The sequence below is a fragment of the Phalacrocorax carbo genome, chromosome 1 (genome assembly GCF_963921805.1).
Source record: "Phalacrocorax carbo chromosome 1, bPhaCar2.1, whole genome shotgun sequence".
NCBI lineage: Eukaryota > Metazoa > Chordata > Aves > Suliformes > Phalacrocoracidae > Phalacrocorax > Phalacrocorax carbo.
The window spans coordinates 200529784-200549711 of NC_087513.1; the positions used below are offsets into that span (position 1 = coordinate 200529784).

Below are 19928 nucleotides of genomic sequence, written 5' to 3' on the forward strand. Positions count from 1 at the left end.
GTGGAGTGTTACAGATATCAAGAATAATGCCAAATACGGCAAAAGCTCACATGCTGCTTTGATGTCTCTTCTTTATCTGTAACTGCCTGCTGTAGAAAACACATTCCCTGTTCTCACTTCCATACTGGGGGATGAAATCATCCACAGCTGTTGCTAACCTCGCTCTGCCACAGTTGCCAGGCTTTCTGTTCTCATGCAGCTCTTCCAAATACTTCCTAAACTGATTCTGTCACAACAAGTTGGGTCAGGTCATGGACTACCAATTTGCTCTTTAGAGTGAATATGAATCTATTAAGCCACTAGGCCAAACTGTGCATGGAGTAAATCAGGGACCACCCACCTGAACTGCTCTGCTGGCTGCCTGGAGCAAGAGGCAAACACTAGGATGGAAAGAAACCAGTTTGTTGGTAAGAACACATCATGATCAGAGAAGAGGCTTTCCTTACTGGGCCAAACATGCGCTTTTCTTGCTTCTTGTCTCTCAATCAGTGTACATTGCTGTACATAGTGAAGGGCTGAGCATAGCATTAGTCAATCCTGCTGGAAAATCTTTTGTATGCATCTGTTTGCTTTGTAAACGGCTCCCCAAAGGGTGTTCACGTGCTGCTTTTCCAAACAGTGCCTATTAAGCTCTCAGTTATCATTCAGGTGATTTATCCAGGTCACAGAGCAGTGGAACAGGCTGCCCAGAGAGGTTGTGGAGTCCCCTTCTCTGGAAATATTCAAACCCCACCTGGACGTGTTCCTATGCCCCCTGCTCTAGGTGTCCCCGCTCAATCTCCAGAGGTCCCTTCCAACCCCTACCATTCTGTGCTTCTTTACCTAGTGGTGGTATAAAACAGGTTTTTCATGAGATGCAAATGCAACTTACACATTTAATACCACCATGGAGATGATGATTAAACTACAGTTATCACTTTGAAAACCTGTTGTCCAATGCAAATAGCTAACAAATTACCCAAGCACTTCTTGGACCTTTAGCTAAATAATGTTATTACATGGCAATTGTGAACACATTTGGAGTCATGTACATTAATAATGCTGTGGTCTCATTCCAAAGATTTATGTCTCAGATAGACATTTGCTTCACCTGAGATCTAGCAGCCCTGTCAAACACTGTTGGCCGACTACAACTTCTAAGTGCTTGAACGCGCACATTTTTTAATGTCCCTCCTCCCACGTAGGCACATCCCAAGAAACTAGCACCCTGTCACGACAGAAGCCACAGGTTAGCATGGTGGTAAACAGGGCAGGATGTGGCTGGGAGATCCTTGCGCGGGTGGGTTGTGGCAATGTGTGGGGCGCTGCCTGGCGCTGGAGTGTGAGCCTCCATGAGACGACATTTGCCTTGTTCGCCTCTTACTAATGTCGGCCCAGCAGGAGGGGCCAGCCTGGAGTTCGCTGGCCCCATCCTGTGATTTCTTCATCCTGTCAGCTGAGTGGCACAGGTGCCTGCTAAGCTGCTTGTGCCGCGACACGATATTTCACAGGATCATGAAGGGACCCATAAGGGTCACCAAGTCCAACTCCTGTCCCTGCACAGGACAACCCCAAATTCACACCATGTCTCTGAGGGCGTTGTCCAAGTGCTTCTTGAATGTCGTCAGGCTTGGTGCTGTGCCTGCCTCCCTGGGGAGCCTGTTCCAGTGCTCCACCACCCTCTGGGTGAAGAACCTTTTCCCCTGCCACATCCTCCTGCCATTCCCTCGGGTCATTTGCTGTGACCTTCAGCTGCCAGGCCGTGGACAGCCAGCCTTCCGCAAGGTGACTTTAAGTTTGCAGCTATGAAAGAAGTGGAGGAAACTCCCTCATGAGACCGAGAGGGTTCGGGCTGCGCGCTGGGGAGAGCAGAGGGGCTGAGAGCCGGTGTCCGGGGGAAGCAGAGGTCAGCACCTCAGCCCCTTGCCGGCCGGCGGACTTCGCTTTGCCTGGCCCCGGGAGGCCCCAGCCCAGCGAGCGGACAGGCCGCTGCCCCCGCCCCGCCCGCCGTTGCCCGGGACGCCGTTTACGACAGTCTCGCCGCACGGCGGCCCGTTTCCGGCGGGGCCTGGCGATGGCGTCCGGGTTCGAGAGCGAACGGAGTGTGGCGGAGCGCAGGGAGCGGCGGCGGCAGCAGCGGGAGGCCGTGCTGGCGGAGGTGGGGCGGCCGGCGGGGCCTGGTCCCTCCCGGCCCGGCTCGGCCTCCCCCGGGGCGTTGGGGGGGCCTGGCCTGGCCTTGCTTGGGGTCGGTCCGCTCCCGGGGGCAGCCCTGGGCCTGCAGGCCCGGCGGCGGCGGGAGGAGGGGGAGGCCCTGGGGACTGGAGTGGGGCTGCGGCGCCTGGGGGGCGGAGGGCAGCCGGGAGCTTGGGTTTGGGTGACAGCCGGCTGAGCTCATGGGCTCTGCCGCTTGTAGCGGTACTGATCCGCTTGGTACTTCGGTATTACGTGTTTCTGTGCTCATGCCTTTGGAGAGAGCCGGGGTCGATCTTCTTTACACCATCTTTTCATATATTTGTATACGCCACCTCTGCTCCCTGGCCTTCTCTAGGCTAAACTGGCCCAGCTCTCAGCTGTTCCTTAAATGAGACATATAAGGCAGTTCCTCCTCCTTGTCTTCTAGGCCTGTCTTTCCTAAAGAGTCAATATATCTCTGTTACAACACTGCGGTCGTGGAGTAGTAATAACTTGTAATAACTTGAACAGAAGTGGGACAGCCTGTTTTCGTGGAGCCAGGATGTTTTTGCTTGGTTATATCTTGCTGTCGTGTTAGCCAAGACTTGGGAGGCTGCCAGTCACAGATGCTTTGGTGGAGCTGCTGTGACTTGGAGACCTGTGCGAATCCTGATGCATTTTATTCAAAGCCTGCCTATATGCCATGTTTGGTACTTGTGCAGTAAGCTGCTGACTCTTGTTGTAACTTGTAGGTGGAGTGAATGACAAAATAGTACATGGCACATCAGTTAGATGATATGGCTTGTTTTGAAGTTTAAGGAGCATGGGGGGATAACTGCATAGAAAGAAAAGTGTAAGAGGGTATGGAAAGAGTATGAGGTTGTGATGATGGGCTTTTCAGAGGAGGAAAGCCAAAATAAGCAGCAGCCAAATCTTAATGGGCAAAGATATTTTCAGAAAAAGAAGTAATGGGAAAATGGCCTGAATAGCCTGAGGTTTACATGGTGGTGATGTCTTTTCTCAAGGCAAAGTAGGAAGACAGAGAGAGGATTTCAGGTAATATGTTGTGTGGTGCCTGCCTTGCACAGTTGTGGAACCGTTGCTAGGCAAAAGAAGTTCCCTTCAGTGACTTGAGAAGTGAGGGGTGATCCTGCACTGTGTGCCTTCCCCATTTTGGCAAGCAGTTGAAGGGAAATTCCTTCAAGTAGTGAATCATAATATCTTGCAGAAGTTTGTTGCCGAGATGTCTTTTGCTCTGTTTGAACTGCTGTGTGATATGTTTGAGAGTCCTCCTTTGCTCAGTTCAACCTCCTGGATGTTCAGAAAATACTTTTAGCTGGAAGAAAGTGAAACGTATCTAGGACATCATTATCCTACTTACCTTTTCTCAGATGGTGCCACTTGTACAGTAAGATATCTGGGGCAATGCTACTTTCTCAGAATCATAGAACAGCCCAGGTTGGAAGGGACCCTGAAAGATCAGCTAGTCCAACTTCTTGTAGGAAATGAAGCTTAGATGAGATTACCTAGCGCCCTGTCCAGTCACATCTTGAAAACCTCCAGATATGTGGAATCCACCACATCCCTGGGGAGGTTGTTCCAGGACTGATTGTTCTCACTGTAAAAAATTTCTTTTGTATGTCAAGATGAAATGTCTCCCAGTGCAACTTGTACCTGTTGCCCCTTGTCCTCTCTGTGTGGCTCCTTATGAAGAGAGAGCCTCTGTCTTCTTTGTAGCTGCCTTTTAAATACTGGAATACTGTGATATGGTATCCCCATAAACTTATAGAATCATAAAATTGTTAAGGTTGGAAAAGACCGTTAAGATCGTTGAGTCCAACTGCTAACCTATTACTGCCAAGTCCACCACTAAGCCATATCCTCAAGCACCACGTCTGCCCTTCTTTTAAATACCTCCAGGGATGGAGACTCAACCATCTCCCTGGGCAGCCTGTTCCAATGCCCGACCACTCTTTCGGTGAAGAAGTTTTTCCTAATGCCCAACCTAAACTTCCCCTGGTGCAGCTTGAGGCTGTTTTCTCTTGTCCTATCGCTTGTTACTAGGGAGAAGAGACTGACCCCCGCCTTGCTACAACCTCCTTTCAGGTAGTTGTAGAGAGCGATAAGGTCTCCCCTCAGCCTCCTCTTCTCCAGGCTAAACAACCCCAGCTCCCTCAGCTGCTCCTCATAAGACTTGTTCTCTAGACCCTTCACCAACTTCGTTGCCCTCCTCTGGACATGCTCCAGCACCTCAAAGTCCTCCTTGTAGTGAGGGGCCCAAAACTGAACACAGTACTCGAGGTGCGGCCTCAGCAGTGCCGAGTACAGGGGCACGATCACCTCCCTGCTCCTGCTGGCCACACTATTCCTGATAGAAGCCAGGATGCTGTTGGCCTTCTTGGCCACCTGGGCACACTGCTGGCTCATGTGCAGCCGGCTGTGAACCAACACCCCCAGGTCCTTTTCCTCCAGGCAGCTCTCCAGCCACTCCTCCCCAAGCCTGTAGCGTTGCATGGGGTTGTTGTGACCCCAGTACAGGACCTGGCACTTGGCCTTGTTGAATCTCATACTGCTGGCCCTGCCCAACGATCCAGCCTGTCCAGGTCCCTCTGCAGAGCCTTCTTGCCCTCCAGCAGATTGACACTCCCACCCAGCTTGGTGTTGCCTGCAAACTTACTGAGGGTGCACTCAATCCCCTCATCCAGATCATGAATGAAGATATTGAACAGGACCAGACCCAACACTGAACCCTGGGGAACACCAGTTGTGACCGGCCGCCAACTGGATTTGACTCCATTCACCACCGCTCTCTGGGCTCGGCCGTCCAGCCAGTTTTTAACCCAGCGCAGAGTGTGCTTGTCCAAGCTGTGAGCAGCCAGCTTCTCCAGGAGAATGCTGTGGGAGACAGTGTGAAAGGCCTCACCAATGCCCACAGCCTTCCCCATATCCACTAAGCGGGTCACCTTATCATAGAAGGAGACCAGGTTAGTGAGGCAGGATCTCCCTTTCATAAACCCATGCTGGCTGAGCCTGATCATCTGGTTGTCCTGCCCGTGCCGTGTAATGGCATTCAAGATGATCTGCTCCATGACCTTCCCTGGCACGGAGGTCAGACTGACAGGCCTGTAGTTCCCCGGTTCTTTGTTCTGACCCTTCTTGTAGAGGGGCATCACATTGGCTAGTTTCCAGTCATCTGGGACCTGCCCGGTTGACCAGGACTGCTGATAAATGATGGAGAGTGGTTTGGTGAGCTCCTCTGCCAGCTCCCTCAGTACCCTTGGGTGGATCCCAGCCGGCCCCATGGACTTGTGAACATCCAGGTGAAGGAGCAGGTTGGTGACTGCCACCTCTCAACAGCTGGGACATCATTCTCCATACTAGCTCCATTTCCCAGCACAGGGGCCTGAAAACCCTGAGGATGACCAGTCTGACTATTAAAGACTGAGGCAAAGAAAGCATTAAGTACCTCAGCCTTCTCCTCATCGTTCCTGGCAAGATTACCTTCTGCATCCAACAAAGGAGGGAGATTCTCCCTGGCCCTCCTTTTGTCACTGATATACTTATAAAAACATTTTTTGTTATCTTTAACAGTGGCGGCCAGTTTAAGTTCCAGCTGGGCCTTTGCCTTCTTAGTCTTTTCCCTGCATAACCTCACAACACCCTTGTAGTCCTCCTGAGTCACTTGCCCCTTCTTCCAAAAGCAGTAAGCTCTCCTTTTTTTCTTGAGTTCCAGCCAAAGCTCCCTATTCAGCCAAGCCGGTCTTCTCCCCCGCCTGCTCGACTTACGGCACATGGGGACGGCCTGCTCCTGTGCCTTTGAGACTTCCTTCTTTAATAACATCCAACTTTCCTGGACTCCTTTGCCCTTCAGGACTGCCTCCCAAGGGACTCTGTTAACCAGACTCCTTAACAATCCAAAGTCTGCCCTTCTAAAGTTCAGGGTATTGGTTTTGCTGACCCTCTTCCTTACTTCTCCAAGAATTGAAACCTCTATCATGTAATGGTCGCTGAGCCCAAGACAGCCTCCGACCACCACATCACCCACCAGGCCTTCTCTGTTCATAAACAGCAGGTCCAGCGGGGCACCTCCCCTGGTTGGCTCGCTTACCAGCTGCGTCAGGAAGTTATCTCCCACACACTCCAGGAACCTCCAAGACTGCTTTCTCTCTGCTGTGTTGTATTTCCAGCAGATATCTGGTAAGTTGAAGTCTCCCACAAGAACAAGGGCTAGAGATTGTGAGACTTCAGCCAACTGCTTGTAGAGTACTTCATCTGTCTCCTCACCCTGGTTGGGTGGTCTATAACAGACTCCCACCAGGATGTCTCCCTAATTGGCCTTCCCCCTGACCCTTACCCATAGGCACTCAACCTTATCATTAACGTCACTGAGTTCTAGACAGTCAAAACACTCTAACATACAAGGCTACCCCTCCACCTCTCCTTCCTTGCCTGTCCCTTCTAAAGAGCTTGTAGCCATCCATTGCAGCGCTTCAGTTGTGCGAGTCATTCCCCCATGTTTTTGTGATTGTGACCACATCACAGTTTTCCTGGCACGCAATGGCTTCCAGCTCCTCCTGTTTATTGCCCATGCTGTGTGCATTGGTGTAAATGCACCTTAGTTGAGCTATTGAGTTCTCTTTCCCAACACAGGCATGCCACCCCTAGGCCTATCCCTAGCAAGCCTGGTTTTATCCCCTTCCCCCTTCACATCTAGTTTAAAGCTCTCTCAGTGAGGGAGCTTCTCTTCTTTAGGGGGATAAGACCTAACTCCTTTAGCCTTTCCTCACCAGGCAGGTTCTCCAGCCCTTTGATCATCTCCGTGGCCCTTCTTTGGACCGTCTTCAGTTTGTCTGCATCTTTCTTGAATTGTGAGGGTCAGCACAGGACACAGTACTCCAGGTGCAGCCTGACAAGTGCTCAGTAGAGTCAGATGATCACATCTCTATCTCTGCTAGTGACACCCCTGCAGATGCAGCCCAGGATCTGATTTGCCTTTGTTGCTGCAGAGGCGCACTGCTGACCCCTGTGCAGCTTGCTGTCCACCAGGACCCCCAGGTCCCTTTCATCGTGGCTGCTCTCCAGCTGCAAAGATCCCAGCCTGTACTGGGCTCTTGGGTTATGTCATCCCAGGTGCGGGACCTTGCACTTGTCTTTGTTAAACTTGATACAGTTCTTGCTACCCTGCTCTTCCAGCCTGTCCAGGTGTCTCTGTGGGATGTGTCACCCTTCTGATGCATCCACCTCACCACCCAGTTTGCTGTCATTGGCAAACTTGGTGAGGGTGCTTTCAATCCCATCATCTAGATCAATTATGAAGTTGTTGAGCAGTGTGGGGCCCAGTATCGATCCTGGGGCACCCCACTTGAGACAGGCTGCCAGCCTGAGTAAAAAACATTGATAAATGGCTACTTTGTGTAAAAGCTTTTTACGGTGTCAGGGATGTCACAGTAGTTATTTAAATAATAATTCTCCTATTTTCTTATTTGCTTCTACTTGCATCAGCACCTTAACATGAAATAGAAGTGTTCTGTGAGGATGTTGTTTAAAAATTTTGGTATAGCTCATTCTTTGCAAACATCTGTGGATGATTTTTACTTCTTTTGTTCATATCTCTAAAGTACTGTTAAAGCTGTTTCTCTAGTAACTGTTATATTAACTGAATATTAGAAAAAACTGGTTTGGAGGTTTGAGAATGAAACTCAAACTTTTTTTCCTTTGAACAAAAAATAGACCATAGTTGTATTGCTCAGCATGTTTTTAAAATGCCATGAATACAGATTACTCCTAGATGGAAATCTTAAAAACATATCTACAACTTTTGTGTGATATTAAATAAAACCAAATGCATAACCCTAATTTTCTGGAGGAAGGCAACCCTGATTTTCTGTGTACAACAGTGGGCTCAGAGTTGATTTTTCCCACTCAAGACTAGCAACTGGGGAGTAAATAGCTCTATAAAGATGCTACATCATTCTTCAGACAAAAACCAGTCAAGTGTTAGAAGTTACTGGGAAAGGAACAAAGAACAAAGGAAATGGTTACACAGACATATTACTGATTTCTGTATAATACCAAATAGCGTATACAGTCCTGGTCCCAGCATCTCCAGGAGAACTGAACAGCCTTGGGGAAGGTGGGAAGGTGTCAGAGATGATCTTGGTGCAGACTGTCCAAGGAGACTAAAGGTTTTGAGATGGGGAAAATAGGCTGAAAAAAGTTAATATGAGAGAGTTCTGTAAAATCATCAGTGATGCGGAGAAGGGAATAGAAAATTGCTATCTGCTGTTTCTTTCAACACAAGAACTAGGTCCTATTAAGGGATTTGCAGGTAGCCAGCTCAGAGCAGACAAAAAAAAATGAGCTTCCACGTGATGTGCAGAGAATTTGTAGGGCCTCTTATATACCATGTTGAAAATACTGACACTTCTATGCAGACAAGAATAGCCTAAAAGCAAAAATATATGTTGCAGTTTATTGATTGAAAAGCAGCTGAGCCTCAAATTGCTGGAGGATACAGGAATATTTTGGAGATGTCTCACTTTGGGCTAAACCCTGTATCCACTTTCGTCAGCTTCCATAGACATTACTGGACATTTTTCAGTTGGGAGCCTAGCTTAGATCCTCAGGTCTTAGAATGACAGAGGCTGAGAAATTCAATACAGTGAATCAGGATAGAGTATAATTTGTGAAATACTAGGCATTATGGTTTTACAAGTCCATTTTTCTTGGGGAATGTAGGAATGGGTCTTGAGAAAATGACAAGGTTTTCTACAGGATTTAACTGTTAGAGGTGCTTGGTCCCTGTGTGGCCATTGAGAAACTTTTGCAATATGACTTTTCAGCTTCTTACTGAAAGTGCACATTGGTAGAGTCTGTGTTACTTTTCCACAGGGTTATGCTTCCATTTCTGAGCAACCTAAAACTAAGTCAGGCTCTGTGACTTCCAGGGAGTCTCTTTGGTGCCTTGGGAGCACTGACATGTAAATTAACGATCAAATGTGTTTCGTTGCTGTTTGTCGTGGTTCAGCCTCAGTCGGCAACTAAACACCACGCAGCTGCTCACTCACTCCCCCCACCCCTGTGGGATGGGGGAGAGAATCGGAAGAGCAAAAGCACGAAAACCCCAACTTGTGGGTTGAGATAAGATCAGTTTAATAATTATAATAATAATGATTATGATAATAATAACAATAATGATAATATAATAAAATGGAAAAGAAAAAAAAAGGAAAAAAGCCAGAAACACAAACGATACAACCGCTCACCACCTGCTGAACTACACTGACCGTCCCCGAGCCATGATTGCTGCCTCCCTCCCCTGGCCAGCCCCTCCCAGTTACATACTGGGCATGACATTACATGATATGGAATATCCCCTTGGCCAGTTTGAATCCGCTCTCTTAGCTGTGCCCCCTCCCCTCCCTGCTTTTTGTGCACCTGGCAGAGCATGGGAAGCTAGAAAAGTCTTTGACTAGTGCAAGCACTACCCAGCAACAACCAAAACATTGGTGTGTTATCAACATTGTTTTCACACTAAGTCCCAAGCACAGCACTATCCCAGCTGCAGTGAAGAAAATTAACTCTATCCCAGCTAAAACCATGACACTGTTGCTTGTGGTATTGCTGTGTTCATCATCATATGCGTATTCTTGAGCTATTTCTTTTCCTTGCAGTAAGAACTAAAAGTTGAAGTAAGGAGAGGACATGTTGAAGGTTAGTATTTTCCCCTCTTGCCCCCCTTTCTGTACCAGAGTTTTAGAATGTATTAGCAAAAGTGTATAATAAGATTTTTACCCTGTTTAAGACGATGTGTGACAAAGGAAGCTATAGAGTTTCCTTTAGCCATGTCTTGGCTGATAGAGAAATTTAGGAATGAAACTTTTTTTAAAAATACTCATTGCATGTTTCCTCTTCCCATTTATGGACCAAATAACCTAATATTAAACTGTGTAAAATGGCAACATTTTTAAGACTTCTCATGCAGGTACTCTTATTTCTGTGCAAAGTCAGTGTAGCATTTTGTAACGTGGAAGCATGAGGATGTCATAGTTGTCATGTTGGTACCCTTCTGTCTGCTTTTCAGAAATGGAACTGACTTGCTGCCACCTTTTTGCTGACAGAATAGCATTTGTGTCTTCCTTGAAGTTGAGAGACGCTGTAACTTCCAAAGCCTGGAGATTAATATATATAGGAGATATATATATATAAAATATAAGAATATATAACAAATATTAAATGTAGGTATATTTGTGACATGTACTAATACTTCAGACATATGGTGACATAGTCACCATTTACCAGACCATTTAAAACAGCATTTGATGAAGTGATTAAATCTTCTATATTTAGCTTAAGTAACCGATATTGTCCCCATTAAGTATCACACATCTAGCAATAGCCACTACTTAGGTAAGTTTGAACTCCATTTTTGGTTTTTATGTTTTGAAGTTTTCTTAGTAAACTCCCTTTTGAATTAAGTTAAAACCAGGTTTTGTCACAAGCAGGCATAAAAATCTTTCTTTTCCTCTGTCTGCTCAGAAAAAGAAGAAAGCAGAAAACAAACAAATGAAAAAACCTAAGCTTCTCTTGGGGGTACTCTGCCTGACGTTTTATGAAGGAAAAAAAGCTGCAAATGGCAAATCAGTTGATTTTTTTTTTTTTTTTTTTTCCTTCTCCTTCCCTCTCCTCCCGTGCTTCTTACTGGGGAAGGGAAACCAGTCCTCATTTGGAGAAAATGAAGTATTTCTGAAGTTTATGAGCTCCTAAAGATGTTAATCTGTTCATTTAGATATGTATATTATTGATATTATCACTAAGTGAGAACGGATTAAAGACTTAACCTACGTAAAACAGAGAAAGTCGGTACACTTCCTTTGATTCTGGTTAGACTGCCTGCTGCTATAGTGGTGGGACAGAACTGGGAGAAACCTACTGCAGGCTTTATCTTGGTGCATTTTGACCGTCTTGCTTTCAAAGGCAAAAAAAGAGATGCACAGGGACATTTCACATGTGGCTAATGTAGTCAAGGCAGTTATTCGGTGGTTGCAATCTTGGAAGCTCCTGCTTTTTGCTTTGGGAAAGACACTTGGGAAGCTGCATAGGTCTTTGCTTCTGATAATCTGAGAAGTTTGCAGAAATGACTGTACTTTAGTTCTGTTTCTGGAAAGACAAGATGTTCAACCAACTTCCCTTAAGGAGCTTTTATTTATAAAATATTGGAAATTATTAGTGTGTCTTCTGAATGTAGTTGGGGCTAAGATGAAAGGGAGCTGTTTGACTCTGGTTCTCGAGAGTTAGGACAGCGAGGAGTCTGAGAGAACCTTCACTATCTCTTCAGAAGTAATTCTCCCCAAATCACCAAGCTCAGTACAAGAATCTGGGATTAGCTCACTCTTGCAAACCCCATATCTACTAAAATAAAGAGATTAAATATACAGTAGATCTTGAAACAGTTATAGAAATAGAATGGATTTCTTTAGTACCTTTTACTTTTAAAACAAGCTGAACAGAATTTGCTTCTCGTTGATTTTTAACAATTTATTTACTGTTTCATGGGTTTTTTGCCAGTTATGAATTTACACATCTTTTGAGGAACCAAAATGCCACCTAACTCATTGATTGAGATTTCTCTGTTAAATTTTGGAAATGTGTTCTTTTATTTGTGCAGTCTGTCCTCCCAACTGCGTTGGTAAAACCCAGCAGCTGGTAATGTTTATGATAATGATTGGTAATCAAATAATTAAGTGTTGACATGCAAATTGTTATTAAGCTCCAGAAATAGCATCTTGTTTTGATGAGTGTGATAGTTCACAACACTACTGATTTAGTTTGTAAGTTTAGAATGAGAAAATAATCTGATGGGTGTTTGGTAAGTGCAGGGATGTGTACGTTTCCTAGACACGAATGGGTTTTTTTTTGGTAAAAACTAGCAATAATTCAATTGTGAATTATTCTTGCATCTGTGCTATGACACGGCATTTCTGCTCTTCAGGGTTGCTCTCCTGTTACTTCAGTATTTTTCATGGATTTTTTGTTTTTCAATCTTTGGTCTCCAAGGTGATGTGATTTGACCATTCCTTGTGCAGAAAATCCTGTCTTTTAATTGTTCAGGATTACTGTTAGATTACAAGTTTCTCTTGATAGGACCACATATTTATTAAAAAAAAAAAAAGTTGAGTGTAGGTAAATAATACCTCACTCAGTATTTCAAACACATAAGATACATTCTTGAAACAATGTAAATGAAGTGGTACCTTGAAAGAGGTTCATTGCACAAACAAGAAGTTGTGTGTTCAGTTTTACTTATTTAGGTTTATGAAAAAATTGATTTGAGATGTGCAAGCCATTATTTTTTGAAACATCTTGTTTGAAGCTTTTGACTTAGACCTCTACCTTTATTTTTGTTTTACATTTTTAAATTTATTTTCTATGAAAATACAGCCTAAAATTTAGAAAAAAAGCCAGTGTGTAACAATATCACTGAGTTCCCTGTGTTTGAGCTCTAAACCAGCTGTGAAATGAGCAGGTTTTCCTGGTGAAGTTCAATCAGGTATTTCCTCATAAAAGCCTAACCGTTGGGTTGTTGCAGTGATTAGTATTTGCAAAGGCGATGGAATGCTTCGGCAATATTTTACTCTTCAGTTTTTAGTGGAAAATTATAGAAATCTGTCCTTAAATATTACTAGCAAAACATATCACTGTTAGGGCTTATAGAGCTGTTGTTTGCTGGCAGTTGTTTCTGTGCTGTAACACTAAGCACTTCCTTTTTGGTCTTTTCCTTTAAAATCGTTTATGAAGCACTATATCCCTGCCTCTGCCAGTGTGTCAGTATTACTATACTCACTTAAATCTTTGACTGCTACTAGGAGAGTAACAGCACTGAGAAATGAATACTGCCTTTTCACAAAAGGCTTTCAGACTTTTGACAAAACACCTCTATAGGCGTTTCTGCAAGCAACATCTTTGATTTAACAGACAGGCCATTCTAGAAAGTGAGTGAGGAAGACAGGTACCTTCATTGTTATACTCTCCCAGTCCTTCCTCTAGAGCTTGCTCCACCACAGGAATGGAGAGGTCTACCTTAATATGTAGTATCTGCCTACGCTTTTTTGGCAGTCGTAGGTACCATCGTGCATCTGTGTATCTGTTGTGTCTGCAGCTGTGCCAGCAGGAACAGTTACTGCCTCCCAAATGTTTCTGGCTGAAGGTTGGCATCTCCTGCAGTCTGCTCTTTAAATTGCATGTCTGACTGTTCTGTAATGATTATTGTTCACAAAAAGCTTAAATTATTCAAGTGATGGTCGTTTCAGTGACCTGTCTTCTGTGCTGTTTGGCAAGTGAAAATGATAAAAAGCAGTGACGTTTCCAGCTGGCACGGCTATTGCTGGAGGAGGTGAAGGTACAGGCAGGACTCTGACTCAGTTTTGATTTGGCTAGCTGGGGTGGAATCTAAGCCCTTTCTTGTGTTCCCACTGCTGTCCTCCTTGGGAAAGCTTTGTGGATGTAACACAAATTGGAATATCGAGGGTAGAAAAAGCACCCTAAGCATTCATGACAATAACTGTGTTATTCAGATAGAGAATTGGTATAAGAGCATCAGAACTGCAATGTTCAGGTTGCCTGAGCTTTGGGGTGACGGAAGCTGGGAGGGTAATACAGGCCACAGCAGCCTTTCCGATAGCTGAATATCAGAACTAGTAACTGAGTGGAATGGATTGTGTGATAGGATGGGAGATGGTTCTAACATTAGAAATAAAAGCTCATAGTTAAGGTTTTTGGTGTCTTATGTTAATGTCTGAAGGACTGAGCTAGGTGTTATGTCTTTTGAATTTATCTAACAGAAAGCTGTTGCCTAAAGGAGTTTCTCCACATTTCTTCTGTTCCCTTCCTCTCCAAAGTGCACAATTTTTCCCTTGTTCCTTGTAAACTGGTAGCCTTGATGATCTTGCGAGAGAGCCAGCTTGGAAGCTTGATCTGCAGGAAGCTGCACCTTGTTTTTGGTGGGATTCATTTTGTGTGAGGGTAGTCCTTGAAGTCCCTTGAGGCCGGAGTGCGGCGACAGGCCTGTGCAGGGAAGGTGGTGGGAACATGCAGGTGGGTGGGAGTGCAGAGGGGAGAGGTATGGGAATGGAGCCCTACCCTTCGGTGGCAGGTAGCCATTACAGCAGCCTAGCTGTTGCTCTCTGTGTTGGATGTTTTTGTCATGCTGTATTGATCTGGTGTTGTGCTGTGGAGTTTATTCTGATTGTTTTCTTGGAGAAAAAGGGAATTTTCTTCTTTTAGGTGGAGAAGTTAGCTTTTGAATGGTGGTGACTATCATCTGAAGAGCTAGAGGCTGACCACAGTTGAAGATGGGAAACTATGTAGTCTCTGTAGTGGTATGGAAAATTTTCTCTGTCCTTGGTGAGAGCTGAAATGGTACATAGAGTTGGGGTCAGGAAAGAGTGCTGGGCAGGATTTCTGTGGGCTGGGGAGGGAGTGTTTTAGCCTCCATTCCTAGGTGGGGCATGTCCACTTCTGGACATCTCTGGGGGACTGTCATGTGACAAGCTACATTTATTGTGCAGCCTAGACCTTGGCTGTCAGCAGTGTCTTTGATCTTTTCTGCTTCTTCCTGGGGTGGTGTGATGTAATTTTTACAACTTTTGGTGTTTGTGTCTGCAGTGTATTACAGGCTGTTTGGAGCAGGTCTTATTCTTCATTTAGCAGATACTGTTGTCAGCAACCACGCAGGCTGGCCTTAATGACCTGCCAAATGAAAACCAGAAAGCACTTTCTCTGAACTTGGTTTCCTTCCTCACTCAGATGGGGCTGTGAAATGCAAGACCCTTTGGCCTGCTTGTGGCAAACACTATGAAGTTTGGATCTGTTCACCTTGGCAACATTGCTAACATAGTGCTGTAGAGTAATTATTGTTTTTATAGCACCTTACCAACAGACCTTGCAGAGTGCTTTGCCAACATTATACTTCACCTCGTGCTTGTTGCAAAGGAGACTATGAGCAACTTTATTAGGGTGTCGCAAAAGTACGCAATATAGTGCGATGCTTGCCCTTCTTGACAGGTTGTTGCTTGTAATGGTCCTCTGTGTTTGTGTGTAGCATGCCATTTGCATAATTAATTCATTACTTTGGAATAGAGGTATTTCAGAAATGTAGCATCCTATATTTATGGAGGAAAAACAAAAAAATATTGCAGTGGTAGCCTAAAATGTGCGTAATGTTAAGTACTCATCTGTAAAAGGGAAAGGCTAAATTGTTGGATATTTTTGTGGTATCACAAATGTGAATTAAATGCTTGAACTCCTGTGGGCTGAGAGATGTGAAACTGTTAGAGTTGGCCTTTGTGGCATAGTACGATAAGTATGACGGGGGACTTAATTATACGATGTAGAAAAGGAAAAAAACCTAGTGAGATGCAAGTAAGCCCTGCATCATTATAAAAGATAATAAAAGATAAGTAGAACAGAAGGGTAAGGTTTGGAAGCTAATAAAGTTGTGTAGACAGATTTTCCTCCTCCCCTCCACTTGAAATAATTGTGTGTGTGTGCGAGGGGAAACCGTTCACCAACAGTAAAAACAAATATGGTAATTTGATGGTAGAGGGAGCTAGATAGTTTTTAGAGATAGAAAGGATCAGAGGGTATGGCTGCTAACTTTCTAGTCCTGTGTTAAATTGATAGTTTAGGTGAAATACAACTTCTTTCATCTTTTTAAATCCCTAGGCAGCTTGGTTTTTTTTGTTTTTTTTTTTTTTTTTAATTTTACATCTGGATATGGTTAAGAATATTCTATATTTTGTATCTTTGCCCAAGAAGAAACAAACTTTCACCTGGTGATTTTTTCTATCTCTTTTTAACAGTCTGGTGGTATTGCCACTATAGATTCATCTTGCCCAATCCCGTTTCATTTACTGTTCAGGAGACTACAGTCTGCAGTTCGATAATGATTTCTAGTCATTCTGTGTTCTGAACATGTATTCGTGTACTTCAACCAAAACAATGATCCATCTCTTTTGTTAGGATCATGTATCTCAGTTACATAAATATGTGCCTGTATTTTTTTCCTGTTTATTCTTAGACCTAATAAAAAGTATGAAAGCTCCTTTTGTGCCTTATTCATAATGTTAACTTCATTTTATGCAATATATATTTGTAACTTTGGTAACATGAAGAAAATAGGAATTTTATTTAAGATATACCTGTTATTATAGAGAAGCGTAAGAGGCTAAATCTTCCTGGTCAGGCAAAGAGCATATTAAATGAAGACCTGTTGACAAGCTGAACTTGATTGGTCTTTATTTGAGGTAGTTATGGATTTATATGCCCAAGAGCTGCTGAAGGGATGGAAGGGATCTGTTGACTCCAGCTGCTGGTCTTTCTCAACCAAAAGTGAAATACAGTATATGGAAAGCCTGTCCTTTTCCTAGTCTAAATCTTGGCAACATGTTCAGTGTTTACTTATGGAGCTAACAAGTTTGGAGTCTGTTTCTGTTGGCTTTTTCCCATCTAGAACTATATTAAAGTTCCCTTTATCTCTGCTGTTTTATCTCTGCCCAGTTATAAGCTTAAGTTTTGTGGGTGTGTGGCTTGTAGACATTTTGTGAGTTGCATAGCTAGGGTAATTACCCTTTGCTTGTCCATGGATGTGGCATGCTTAGTTACTTTATTTTAGTCCGATGAATATATTCTTAAGACAGAAAGGCCATCATTGTCTGTATGGACTAGAACAGAAAATATTAGTCAAGAAATTTCTGCATGAACTTTCAAGGGTGTTGTCCCAGATGGATGGATGTCTTAGGGTTGGCAGGGCTAGCCAGTGAGCTGAGCTCTCTGGATCATGGAGAGGTAGCAGGAAACATACCTGCGATTTTTGGAGTCCTGGGTGGTTTTGGTGACCCTATTTTATGCTTAACAGCTATTTCACCCTCACTGAATTTTAGTCCTGCTTATGTAATCTTTTGTTGTTTATTTATAAACTGGAAAACTGTTTTGATATTGGAACAAATGTCTCATGTGCTCTTAACTCATTCTTTATCTCTGCCTTTTGAATTTTAAGATGTAGCATTCATGCTAGAGATGGAAGTCCCAGTCTTGGCTTCTTTGTTTGAGCTGACCTAAACTATTTTTTTTTGGTGTTGCAAAATCCCTTTTAAAATTCAGAAGTCTGGGTAGCAGTCTGGCTTTGCTTGCATATAAGTGCATTAGAAAGCTTATCACCACCTGGGGCTTCAAAGAAGGTAGATGATGAAGGTGTAAAAGGATACTTCGTTTGGGCACAGATGTATTGTATTTTTATTTATTTTTTTTCATTGTGTCACTTTCAATATTGCTAATGACAATGTTCAAAAATACAGCTGCACTCCTACCTTATGAGTTAGATTTTTTTTTAAAAAAACTTTTAATCTTATTTTTAGCATGCATTTCTGTTCATTGGACCTATACGGTGTACTGGTCATCCTCCTGCAACTCTTATTTTCTATCAGTACAAAAGCTGCAGATTTCCTTCTTGGCTGTTTCAAAAAGGAGAAACTGGCCTGTGGTAGGGAGGTTACTGTCTTGTGCAGTGCACAGGCTTGCATCTAGAGTTTGTTACAGAGAACTAATAGCTGACCAGGAGGAAGGACTTCAACTGGTTGTCTAAACTCCTGAGAATTTTTTTTTATATTGGTCTTTTTTTAAACTTGTATGTCATCTCTTGGCTTATGATTAAAAACACTTTATGGTAAAACTTGGTGTTTCAGGATGAAAACCGAACTCTGACTTTTAGTTTTTGCTTTGACTTTAGTTATTTAAAAACAACCGAACCCACAAACAAACAAAAAACCAGAAGCAAGCTCAATCTTGCAAGACTTATCTCAGACAAAATTAGCATTGTTATAATATAGAGTAACTTTCCTCCTGTTCGATCAGGTGTGGTGATATATTGCACTTTGGGATAAAGAGTTTTCTAATGACAAGTTATGTTTAAGTAAACTTGTTTGTTAAAGTCGTGTTTCTGCTGAAAGTAATAGAGGGAACTTCAGAAGCTGAAAAGGTCATTATTTTACTGATGTGGTTTATAAAAATCCTTTTCAGGAATATAAATTATCTGCAGTGATTGTTTTTTTTCAGAAGTAGTAGTAGTAAAAGTATTTCTAGTTTTATGTCCATAATTGGAAAGGGAAGAACATTCTGCAGCTCAAAATGTTAATCCTTGTATACTTGTGTGCTCCTTGAGAGCATGGACTTCTGCAGTTCCAAATTTTGCACCTGGCTGAGATATTGTCAAAGTTCAATGTGCACAAAGATAGGCTTGCCAACTTTTCAGATTAGCAGATAGTAAGCAGTGCTTTGCAATGGAGTAATTGCCCAGTGAATTTTTTGAAATGGAAAATCAGAAGTCCACTATATCGTATCAAATATCTCATATATGGTATTGTTGGGTTGATGGGTGGACTTAATGATTTTAGAGATGTTTTCCAACCTTAATGATTCTATATCTAGTTCATGAAGGTTGTAAGGACAGAAGACTTCTCAGAATGAAGAATGGAAGTTGAATGTCTTTCAGTCACTTATTTAGCATGATAGGATGAAATCAGTGCTAGAGCAGCTGCCAAGCTGTAGCTTGAGGAAGGAGGGTGCATAATACTTTAGCTGAATTTCCTCTTTAACATGTAATGCAAAAGTATTTTTATTGCAGCCCTCCAAAAGCAAATGTTCTCAATGTTCCGCATGGCATGTCAGTGTGGCTTACAAAGGTGCATCTATGTAAATGCTGCTGAACTCTGCCTAGTTATTTTTCTTCTGTTTGTCTTAGGCCAAAATTAGTTATGAAAAGGAGCAGAGGCGCCAGCTGCTAAAGCATCTACGAGGTGAAGATACGTGGATGCTTCCTGATGTGAATGAACGTGTGGAGCAACTGGAAAAGGTGATGGAACTATAAATCCTTGAATTGTGGTGTTAGCTTTACAGCGTGTTCGTATGAAGAGAAGGCTTTGAGGGCTTTAAGATGATCTTTAAACACCTCCCAATTCCTGAATTCTTTATGCTTCAGTGTTAGCTTTGTAAGTGAAATAATCTTTTACTCACAAAGAGGAAAAATTCCTGTCATTCAACTCCAGCTTTAGTTTCTCCCAAATGCAGAAGATCAAGTGTGCCAGACAAGAATAGTCCCATGGGAAGTAATTTGGAGGATCCAAGGCTTTGTAGAAGGCCCGTTTGTGGTCATTCACAGGAGAAACCTTAATGGAACCTCTGATTATTGCATCCTTTTAGTGTAGAAATCTGTGCAGATATTTCAGCAAGGGACAGATGTGTATTGATGATGTAGTGATTCCTGAGGAAGATTTGGCTGAAATAAATATAGTGTAGAAGATATACTATGTATAGTTAGAGTGCCTCTAACTCTAAGAGGGGTAGGAAAAGTTGATTATGGATGTGAGGCATGCTTCTCCCCCCCAGTGGAAGAGAGGGAGGATAATAGAAGTAAAATGTAGCTGTGTACAGCTGTGTGTGTTTTACCTTTTTCAGTGTGATTTGGTAAGTAGATTGTGATTGTTTTTTCTTGTCGGTGGGTGATATGGTTTACCTGGACATTTACATTTACAAACATTTACTTGTAGGAACATACTGTGCAGAAAAAAAAGAAAAAGGATAAGCATTCAAAAAAAACTAAGAAAGAAAAGAAGAAAAATAAGAAGCAGAAATCTGAAAAGAAGGATGACTTACTTGATAGTTCTTCGGTAAGTAAGAAACTTTAAAATGCTTCAAGTGACATTTTAAAAACCTGCACCATTTTA

At 43.2% G+C, this 19928-nt stretch overlaps 1 protein-coding gene across 2 annotated transcripts in view; it reads left to right on the forward strand.

Annotated features, from left to right (window-relative positions):
* The first annotated feature begins 1990 nt into the window (after positions 1-1990).
* Positions 1991-19928, forward strand: part of CWF19L2 (CWF19 like cell cycle control factor 2) — a 93558-nt gene continuing 75620 nt past the window's right edge. Inside the window, exons 1-4 of one of the 2 annotated variants that reach the window (XM_064441268.1) lie at positions 2034-2137; positions 9825-9864; positions 18947-19057; positions 19752-19871. In XM_064441268.1, the coding sequence (XP_064297338.1) occupies positions 9856-9864; positions 18947-19057; positions 19752-19871 (240 nt within the window). In that variant the 5' untranslated portion in view covers positions 2034-2137; positions 9825-9855. Of the gene's footprint in view, positions 2138-9824; positions 9865-18946; positions 19058-19751; positions 19872-19928 lie in introns of both variants that reach the window. The other variant, XM_064441267.1, reaches the window with a different exon arrangement.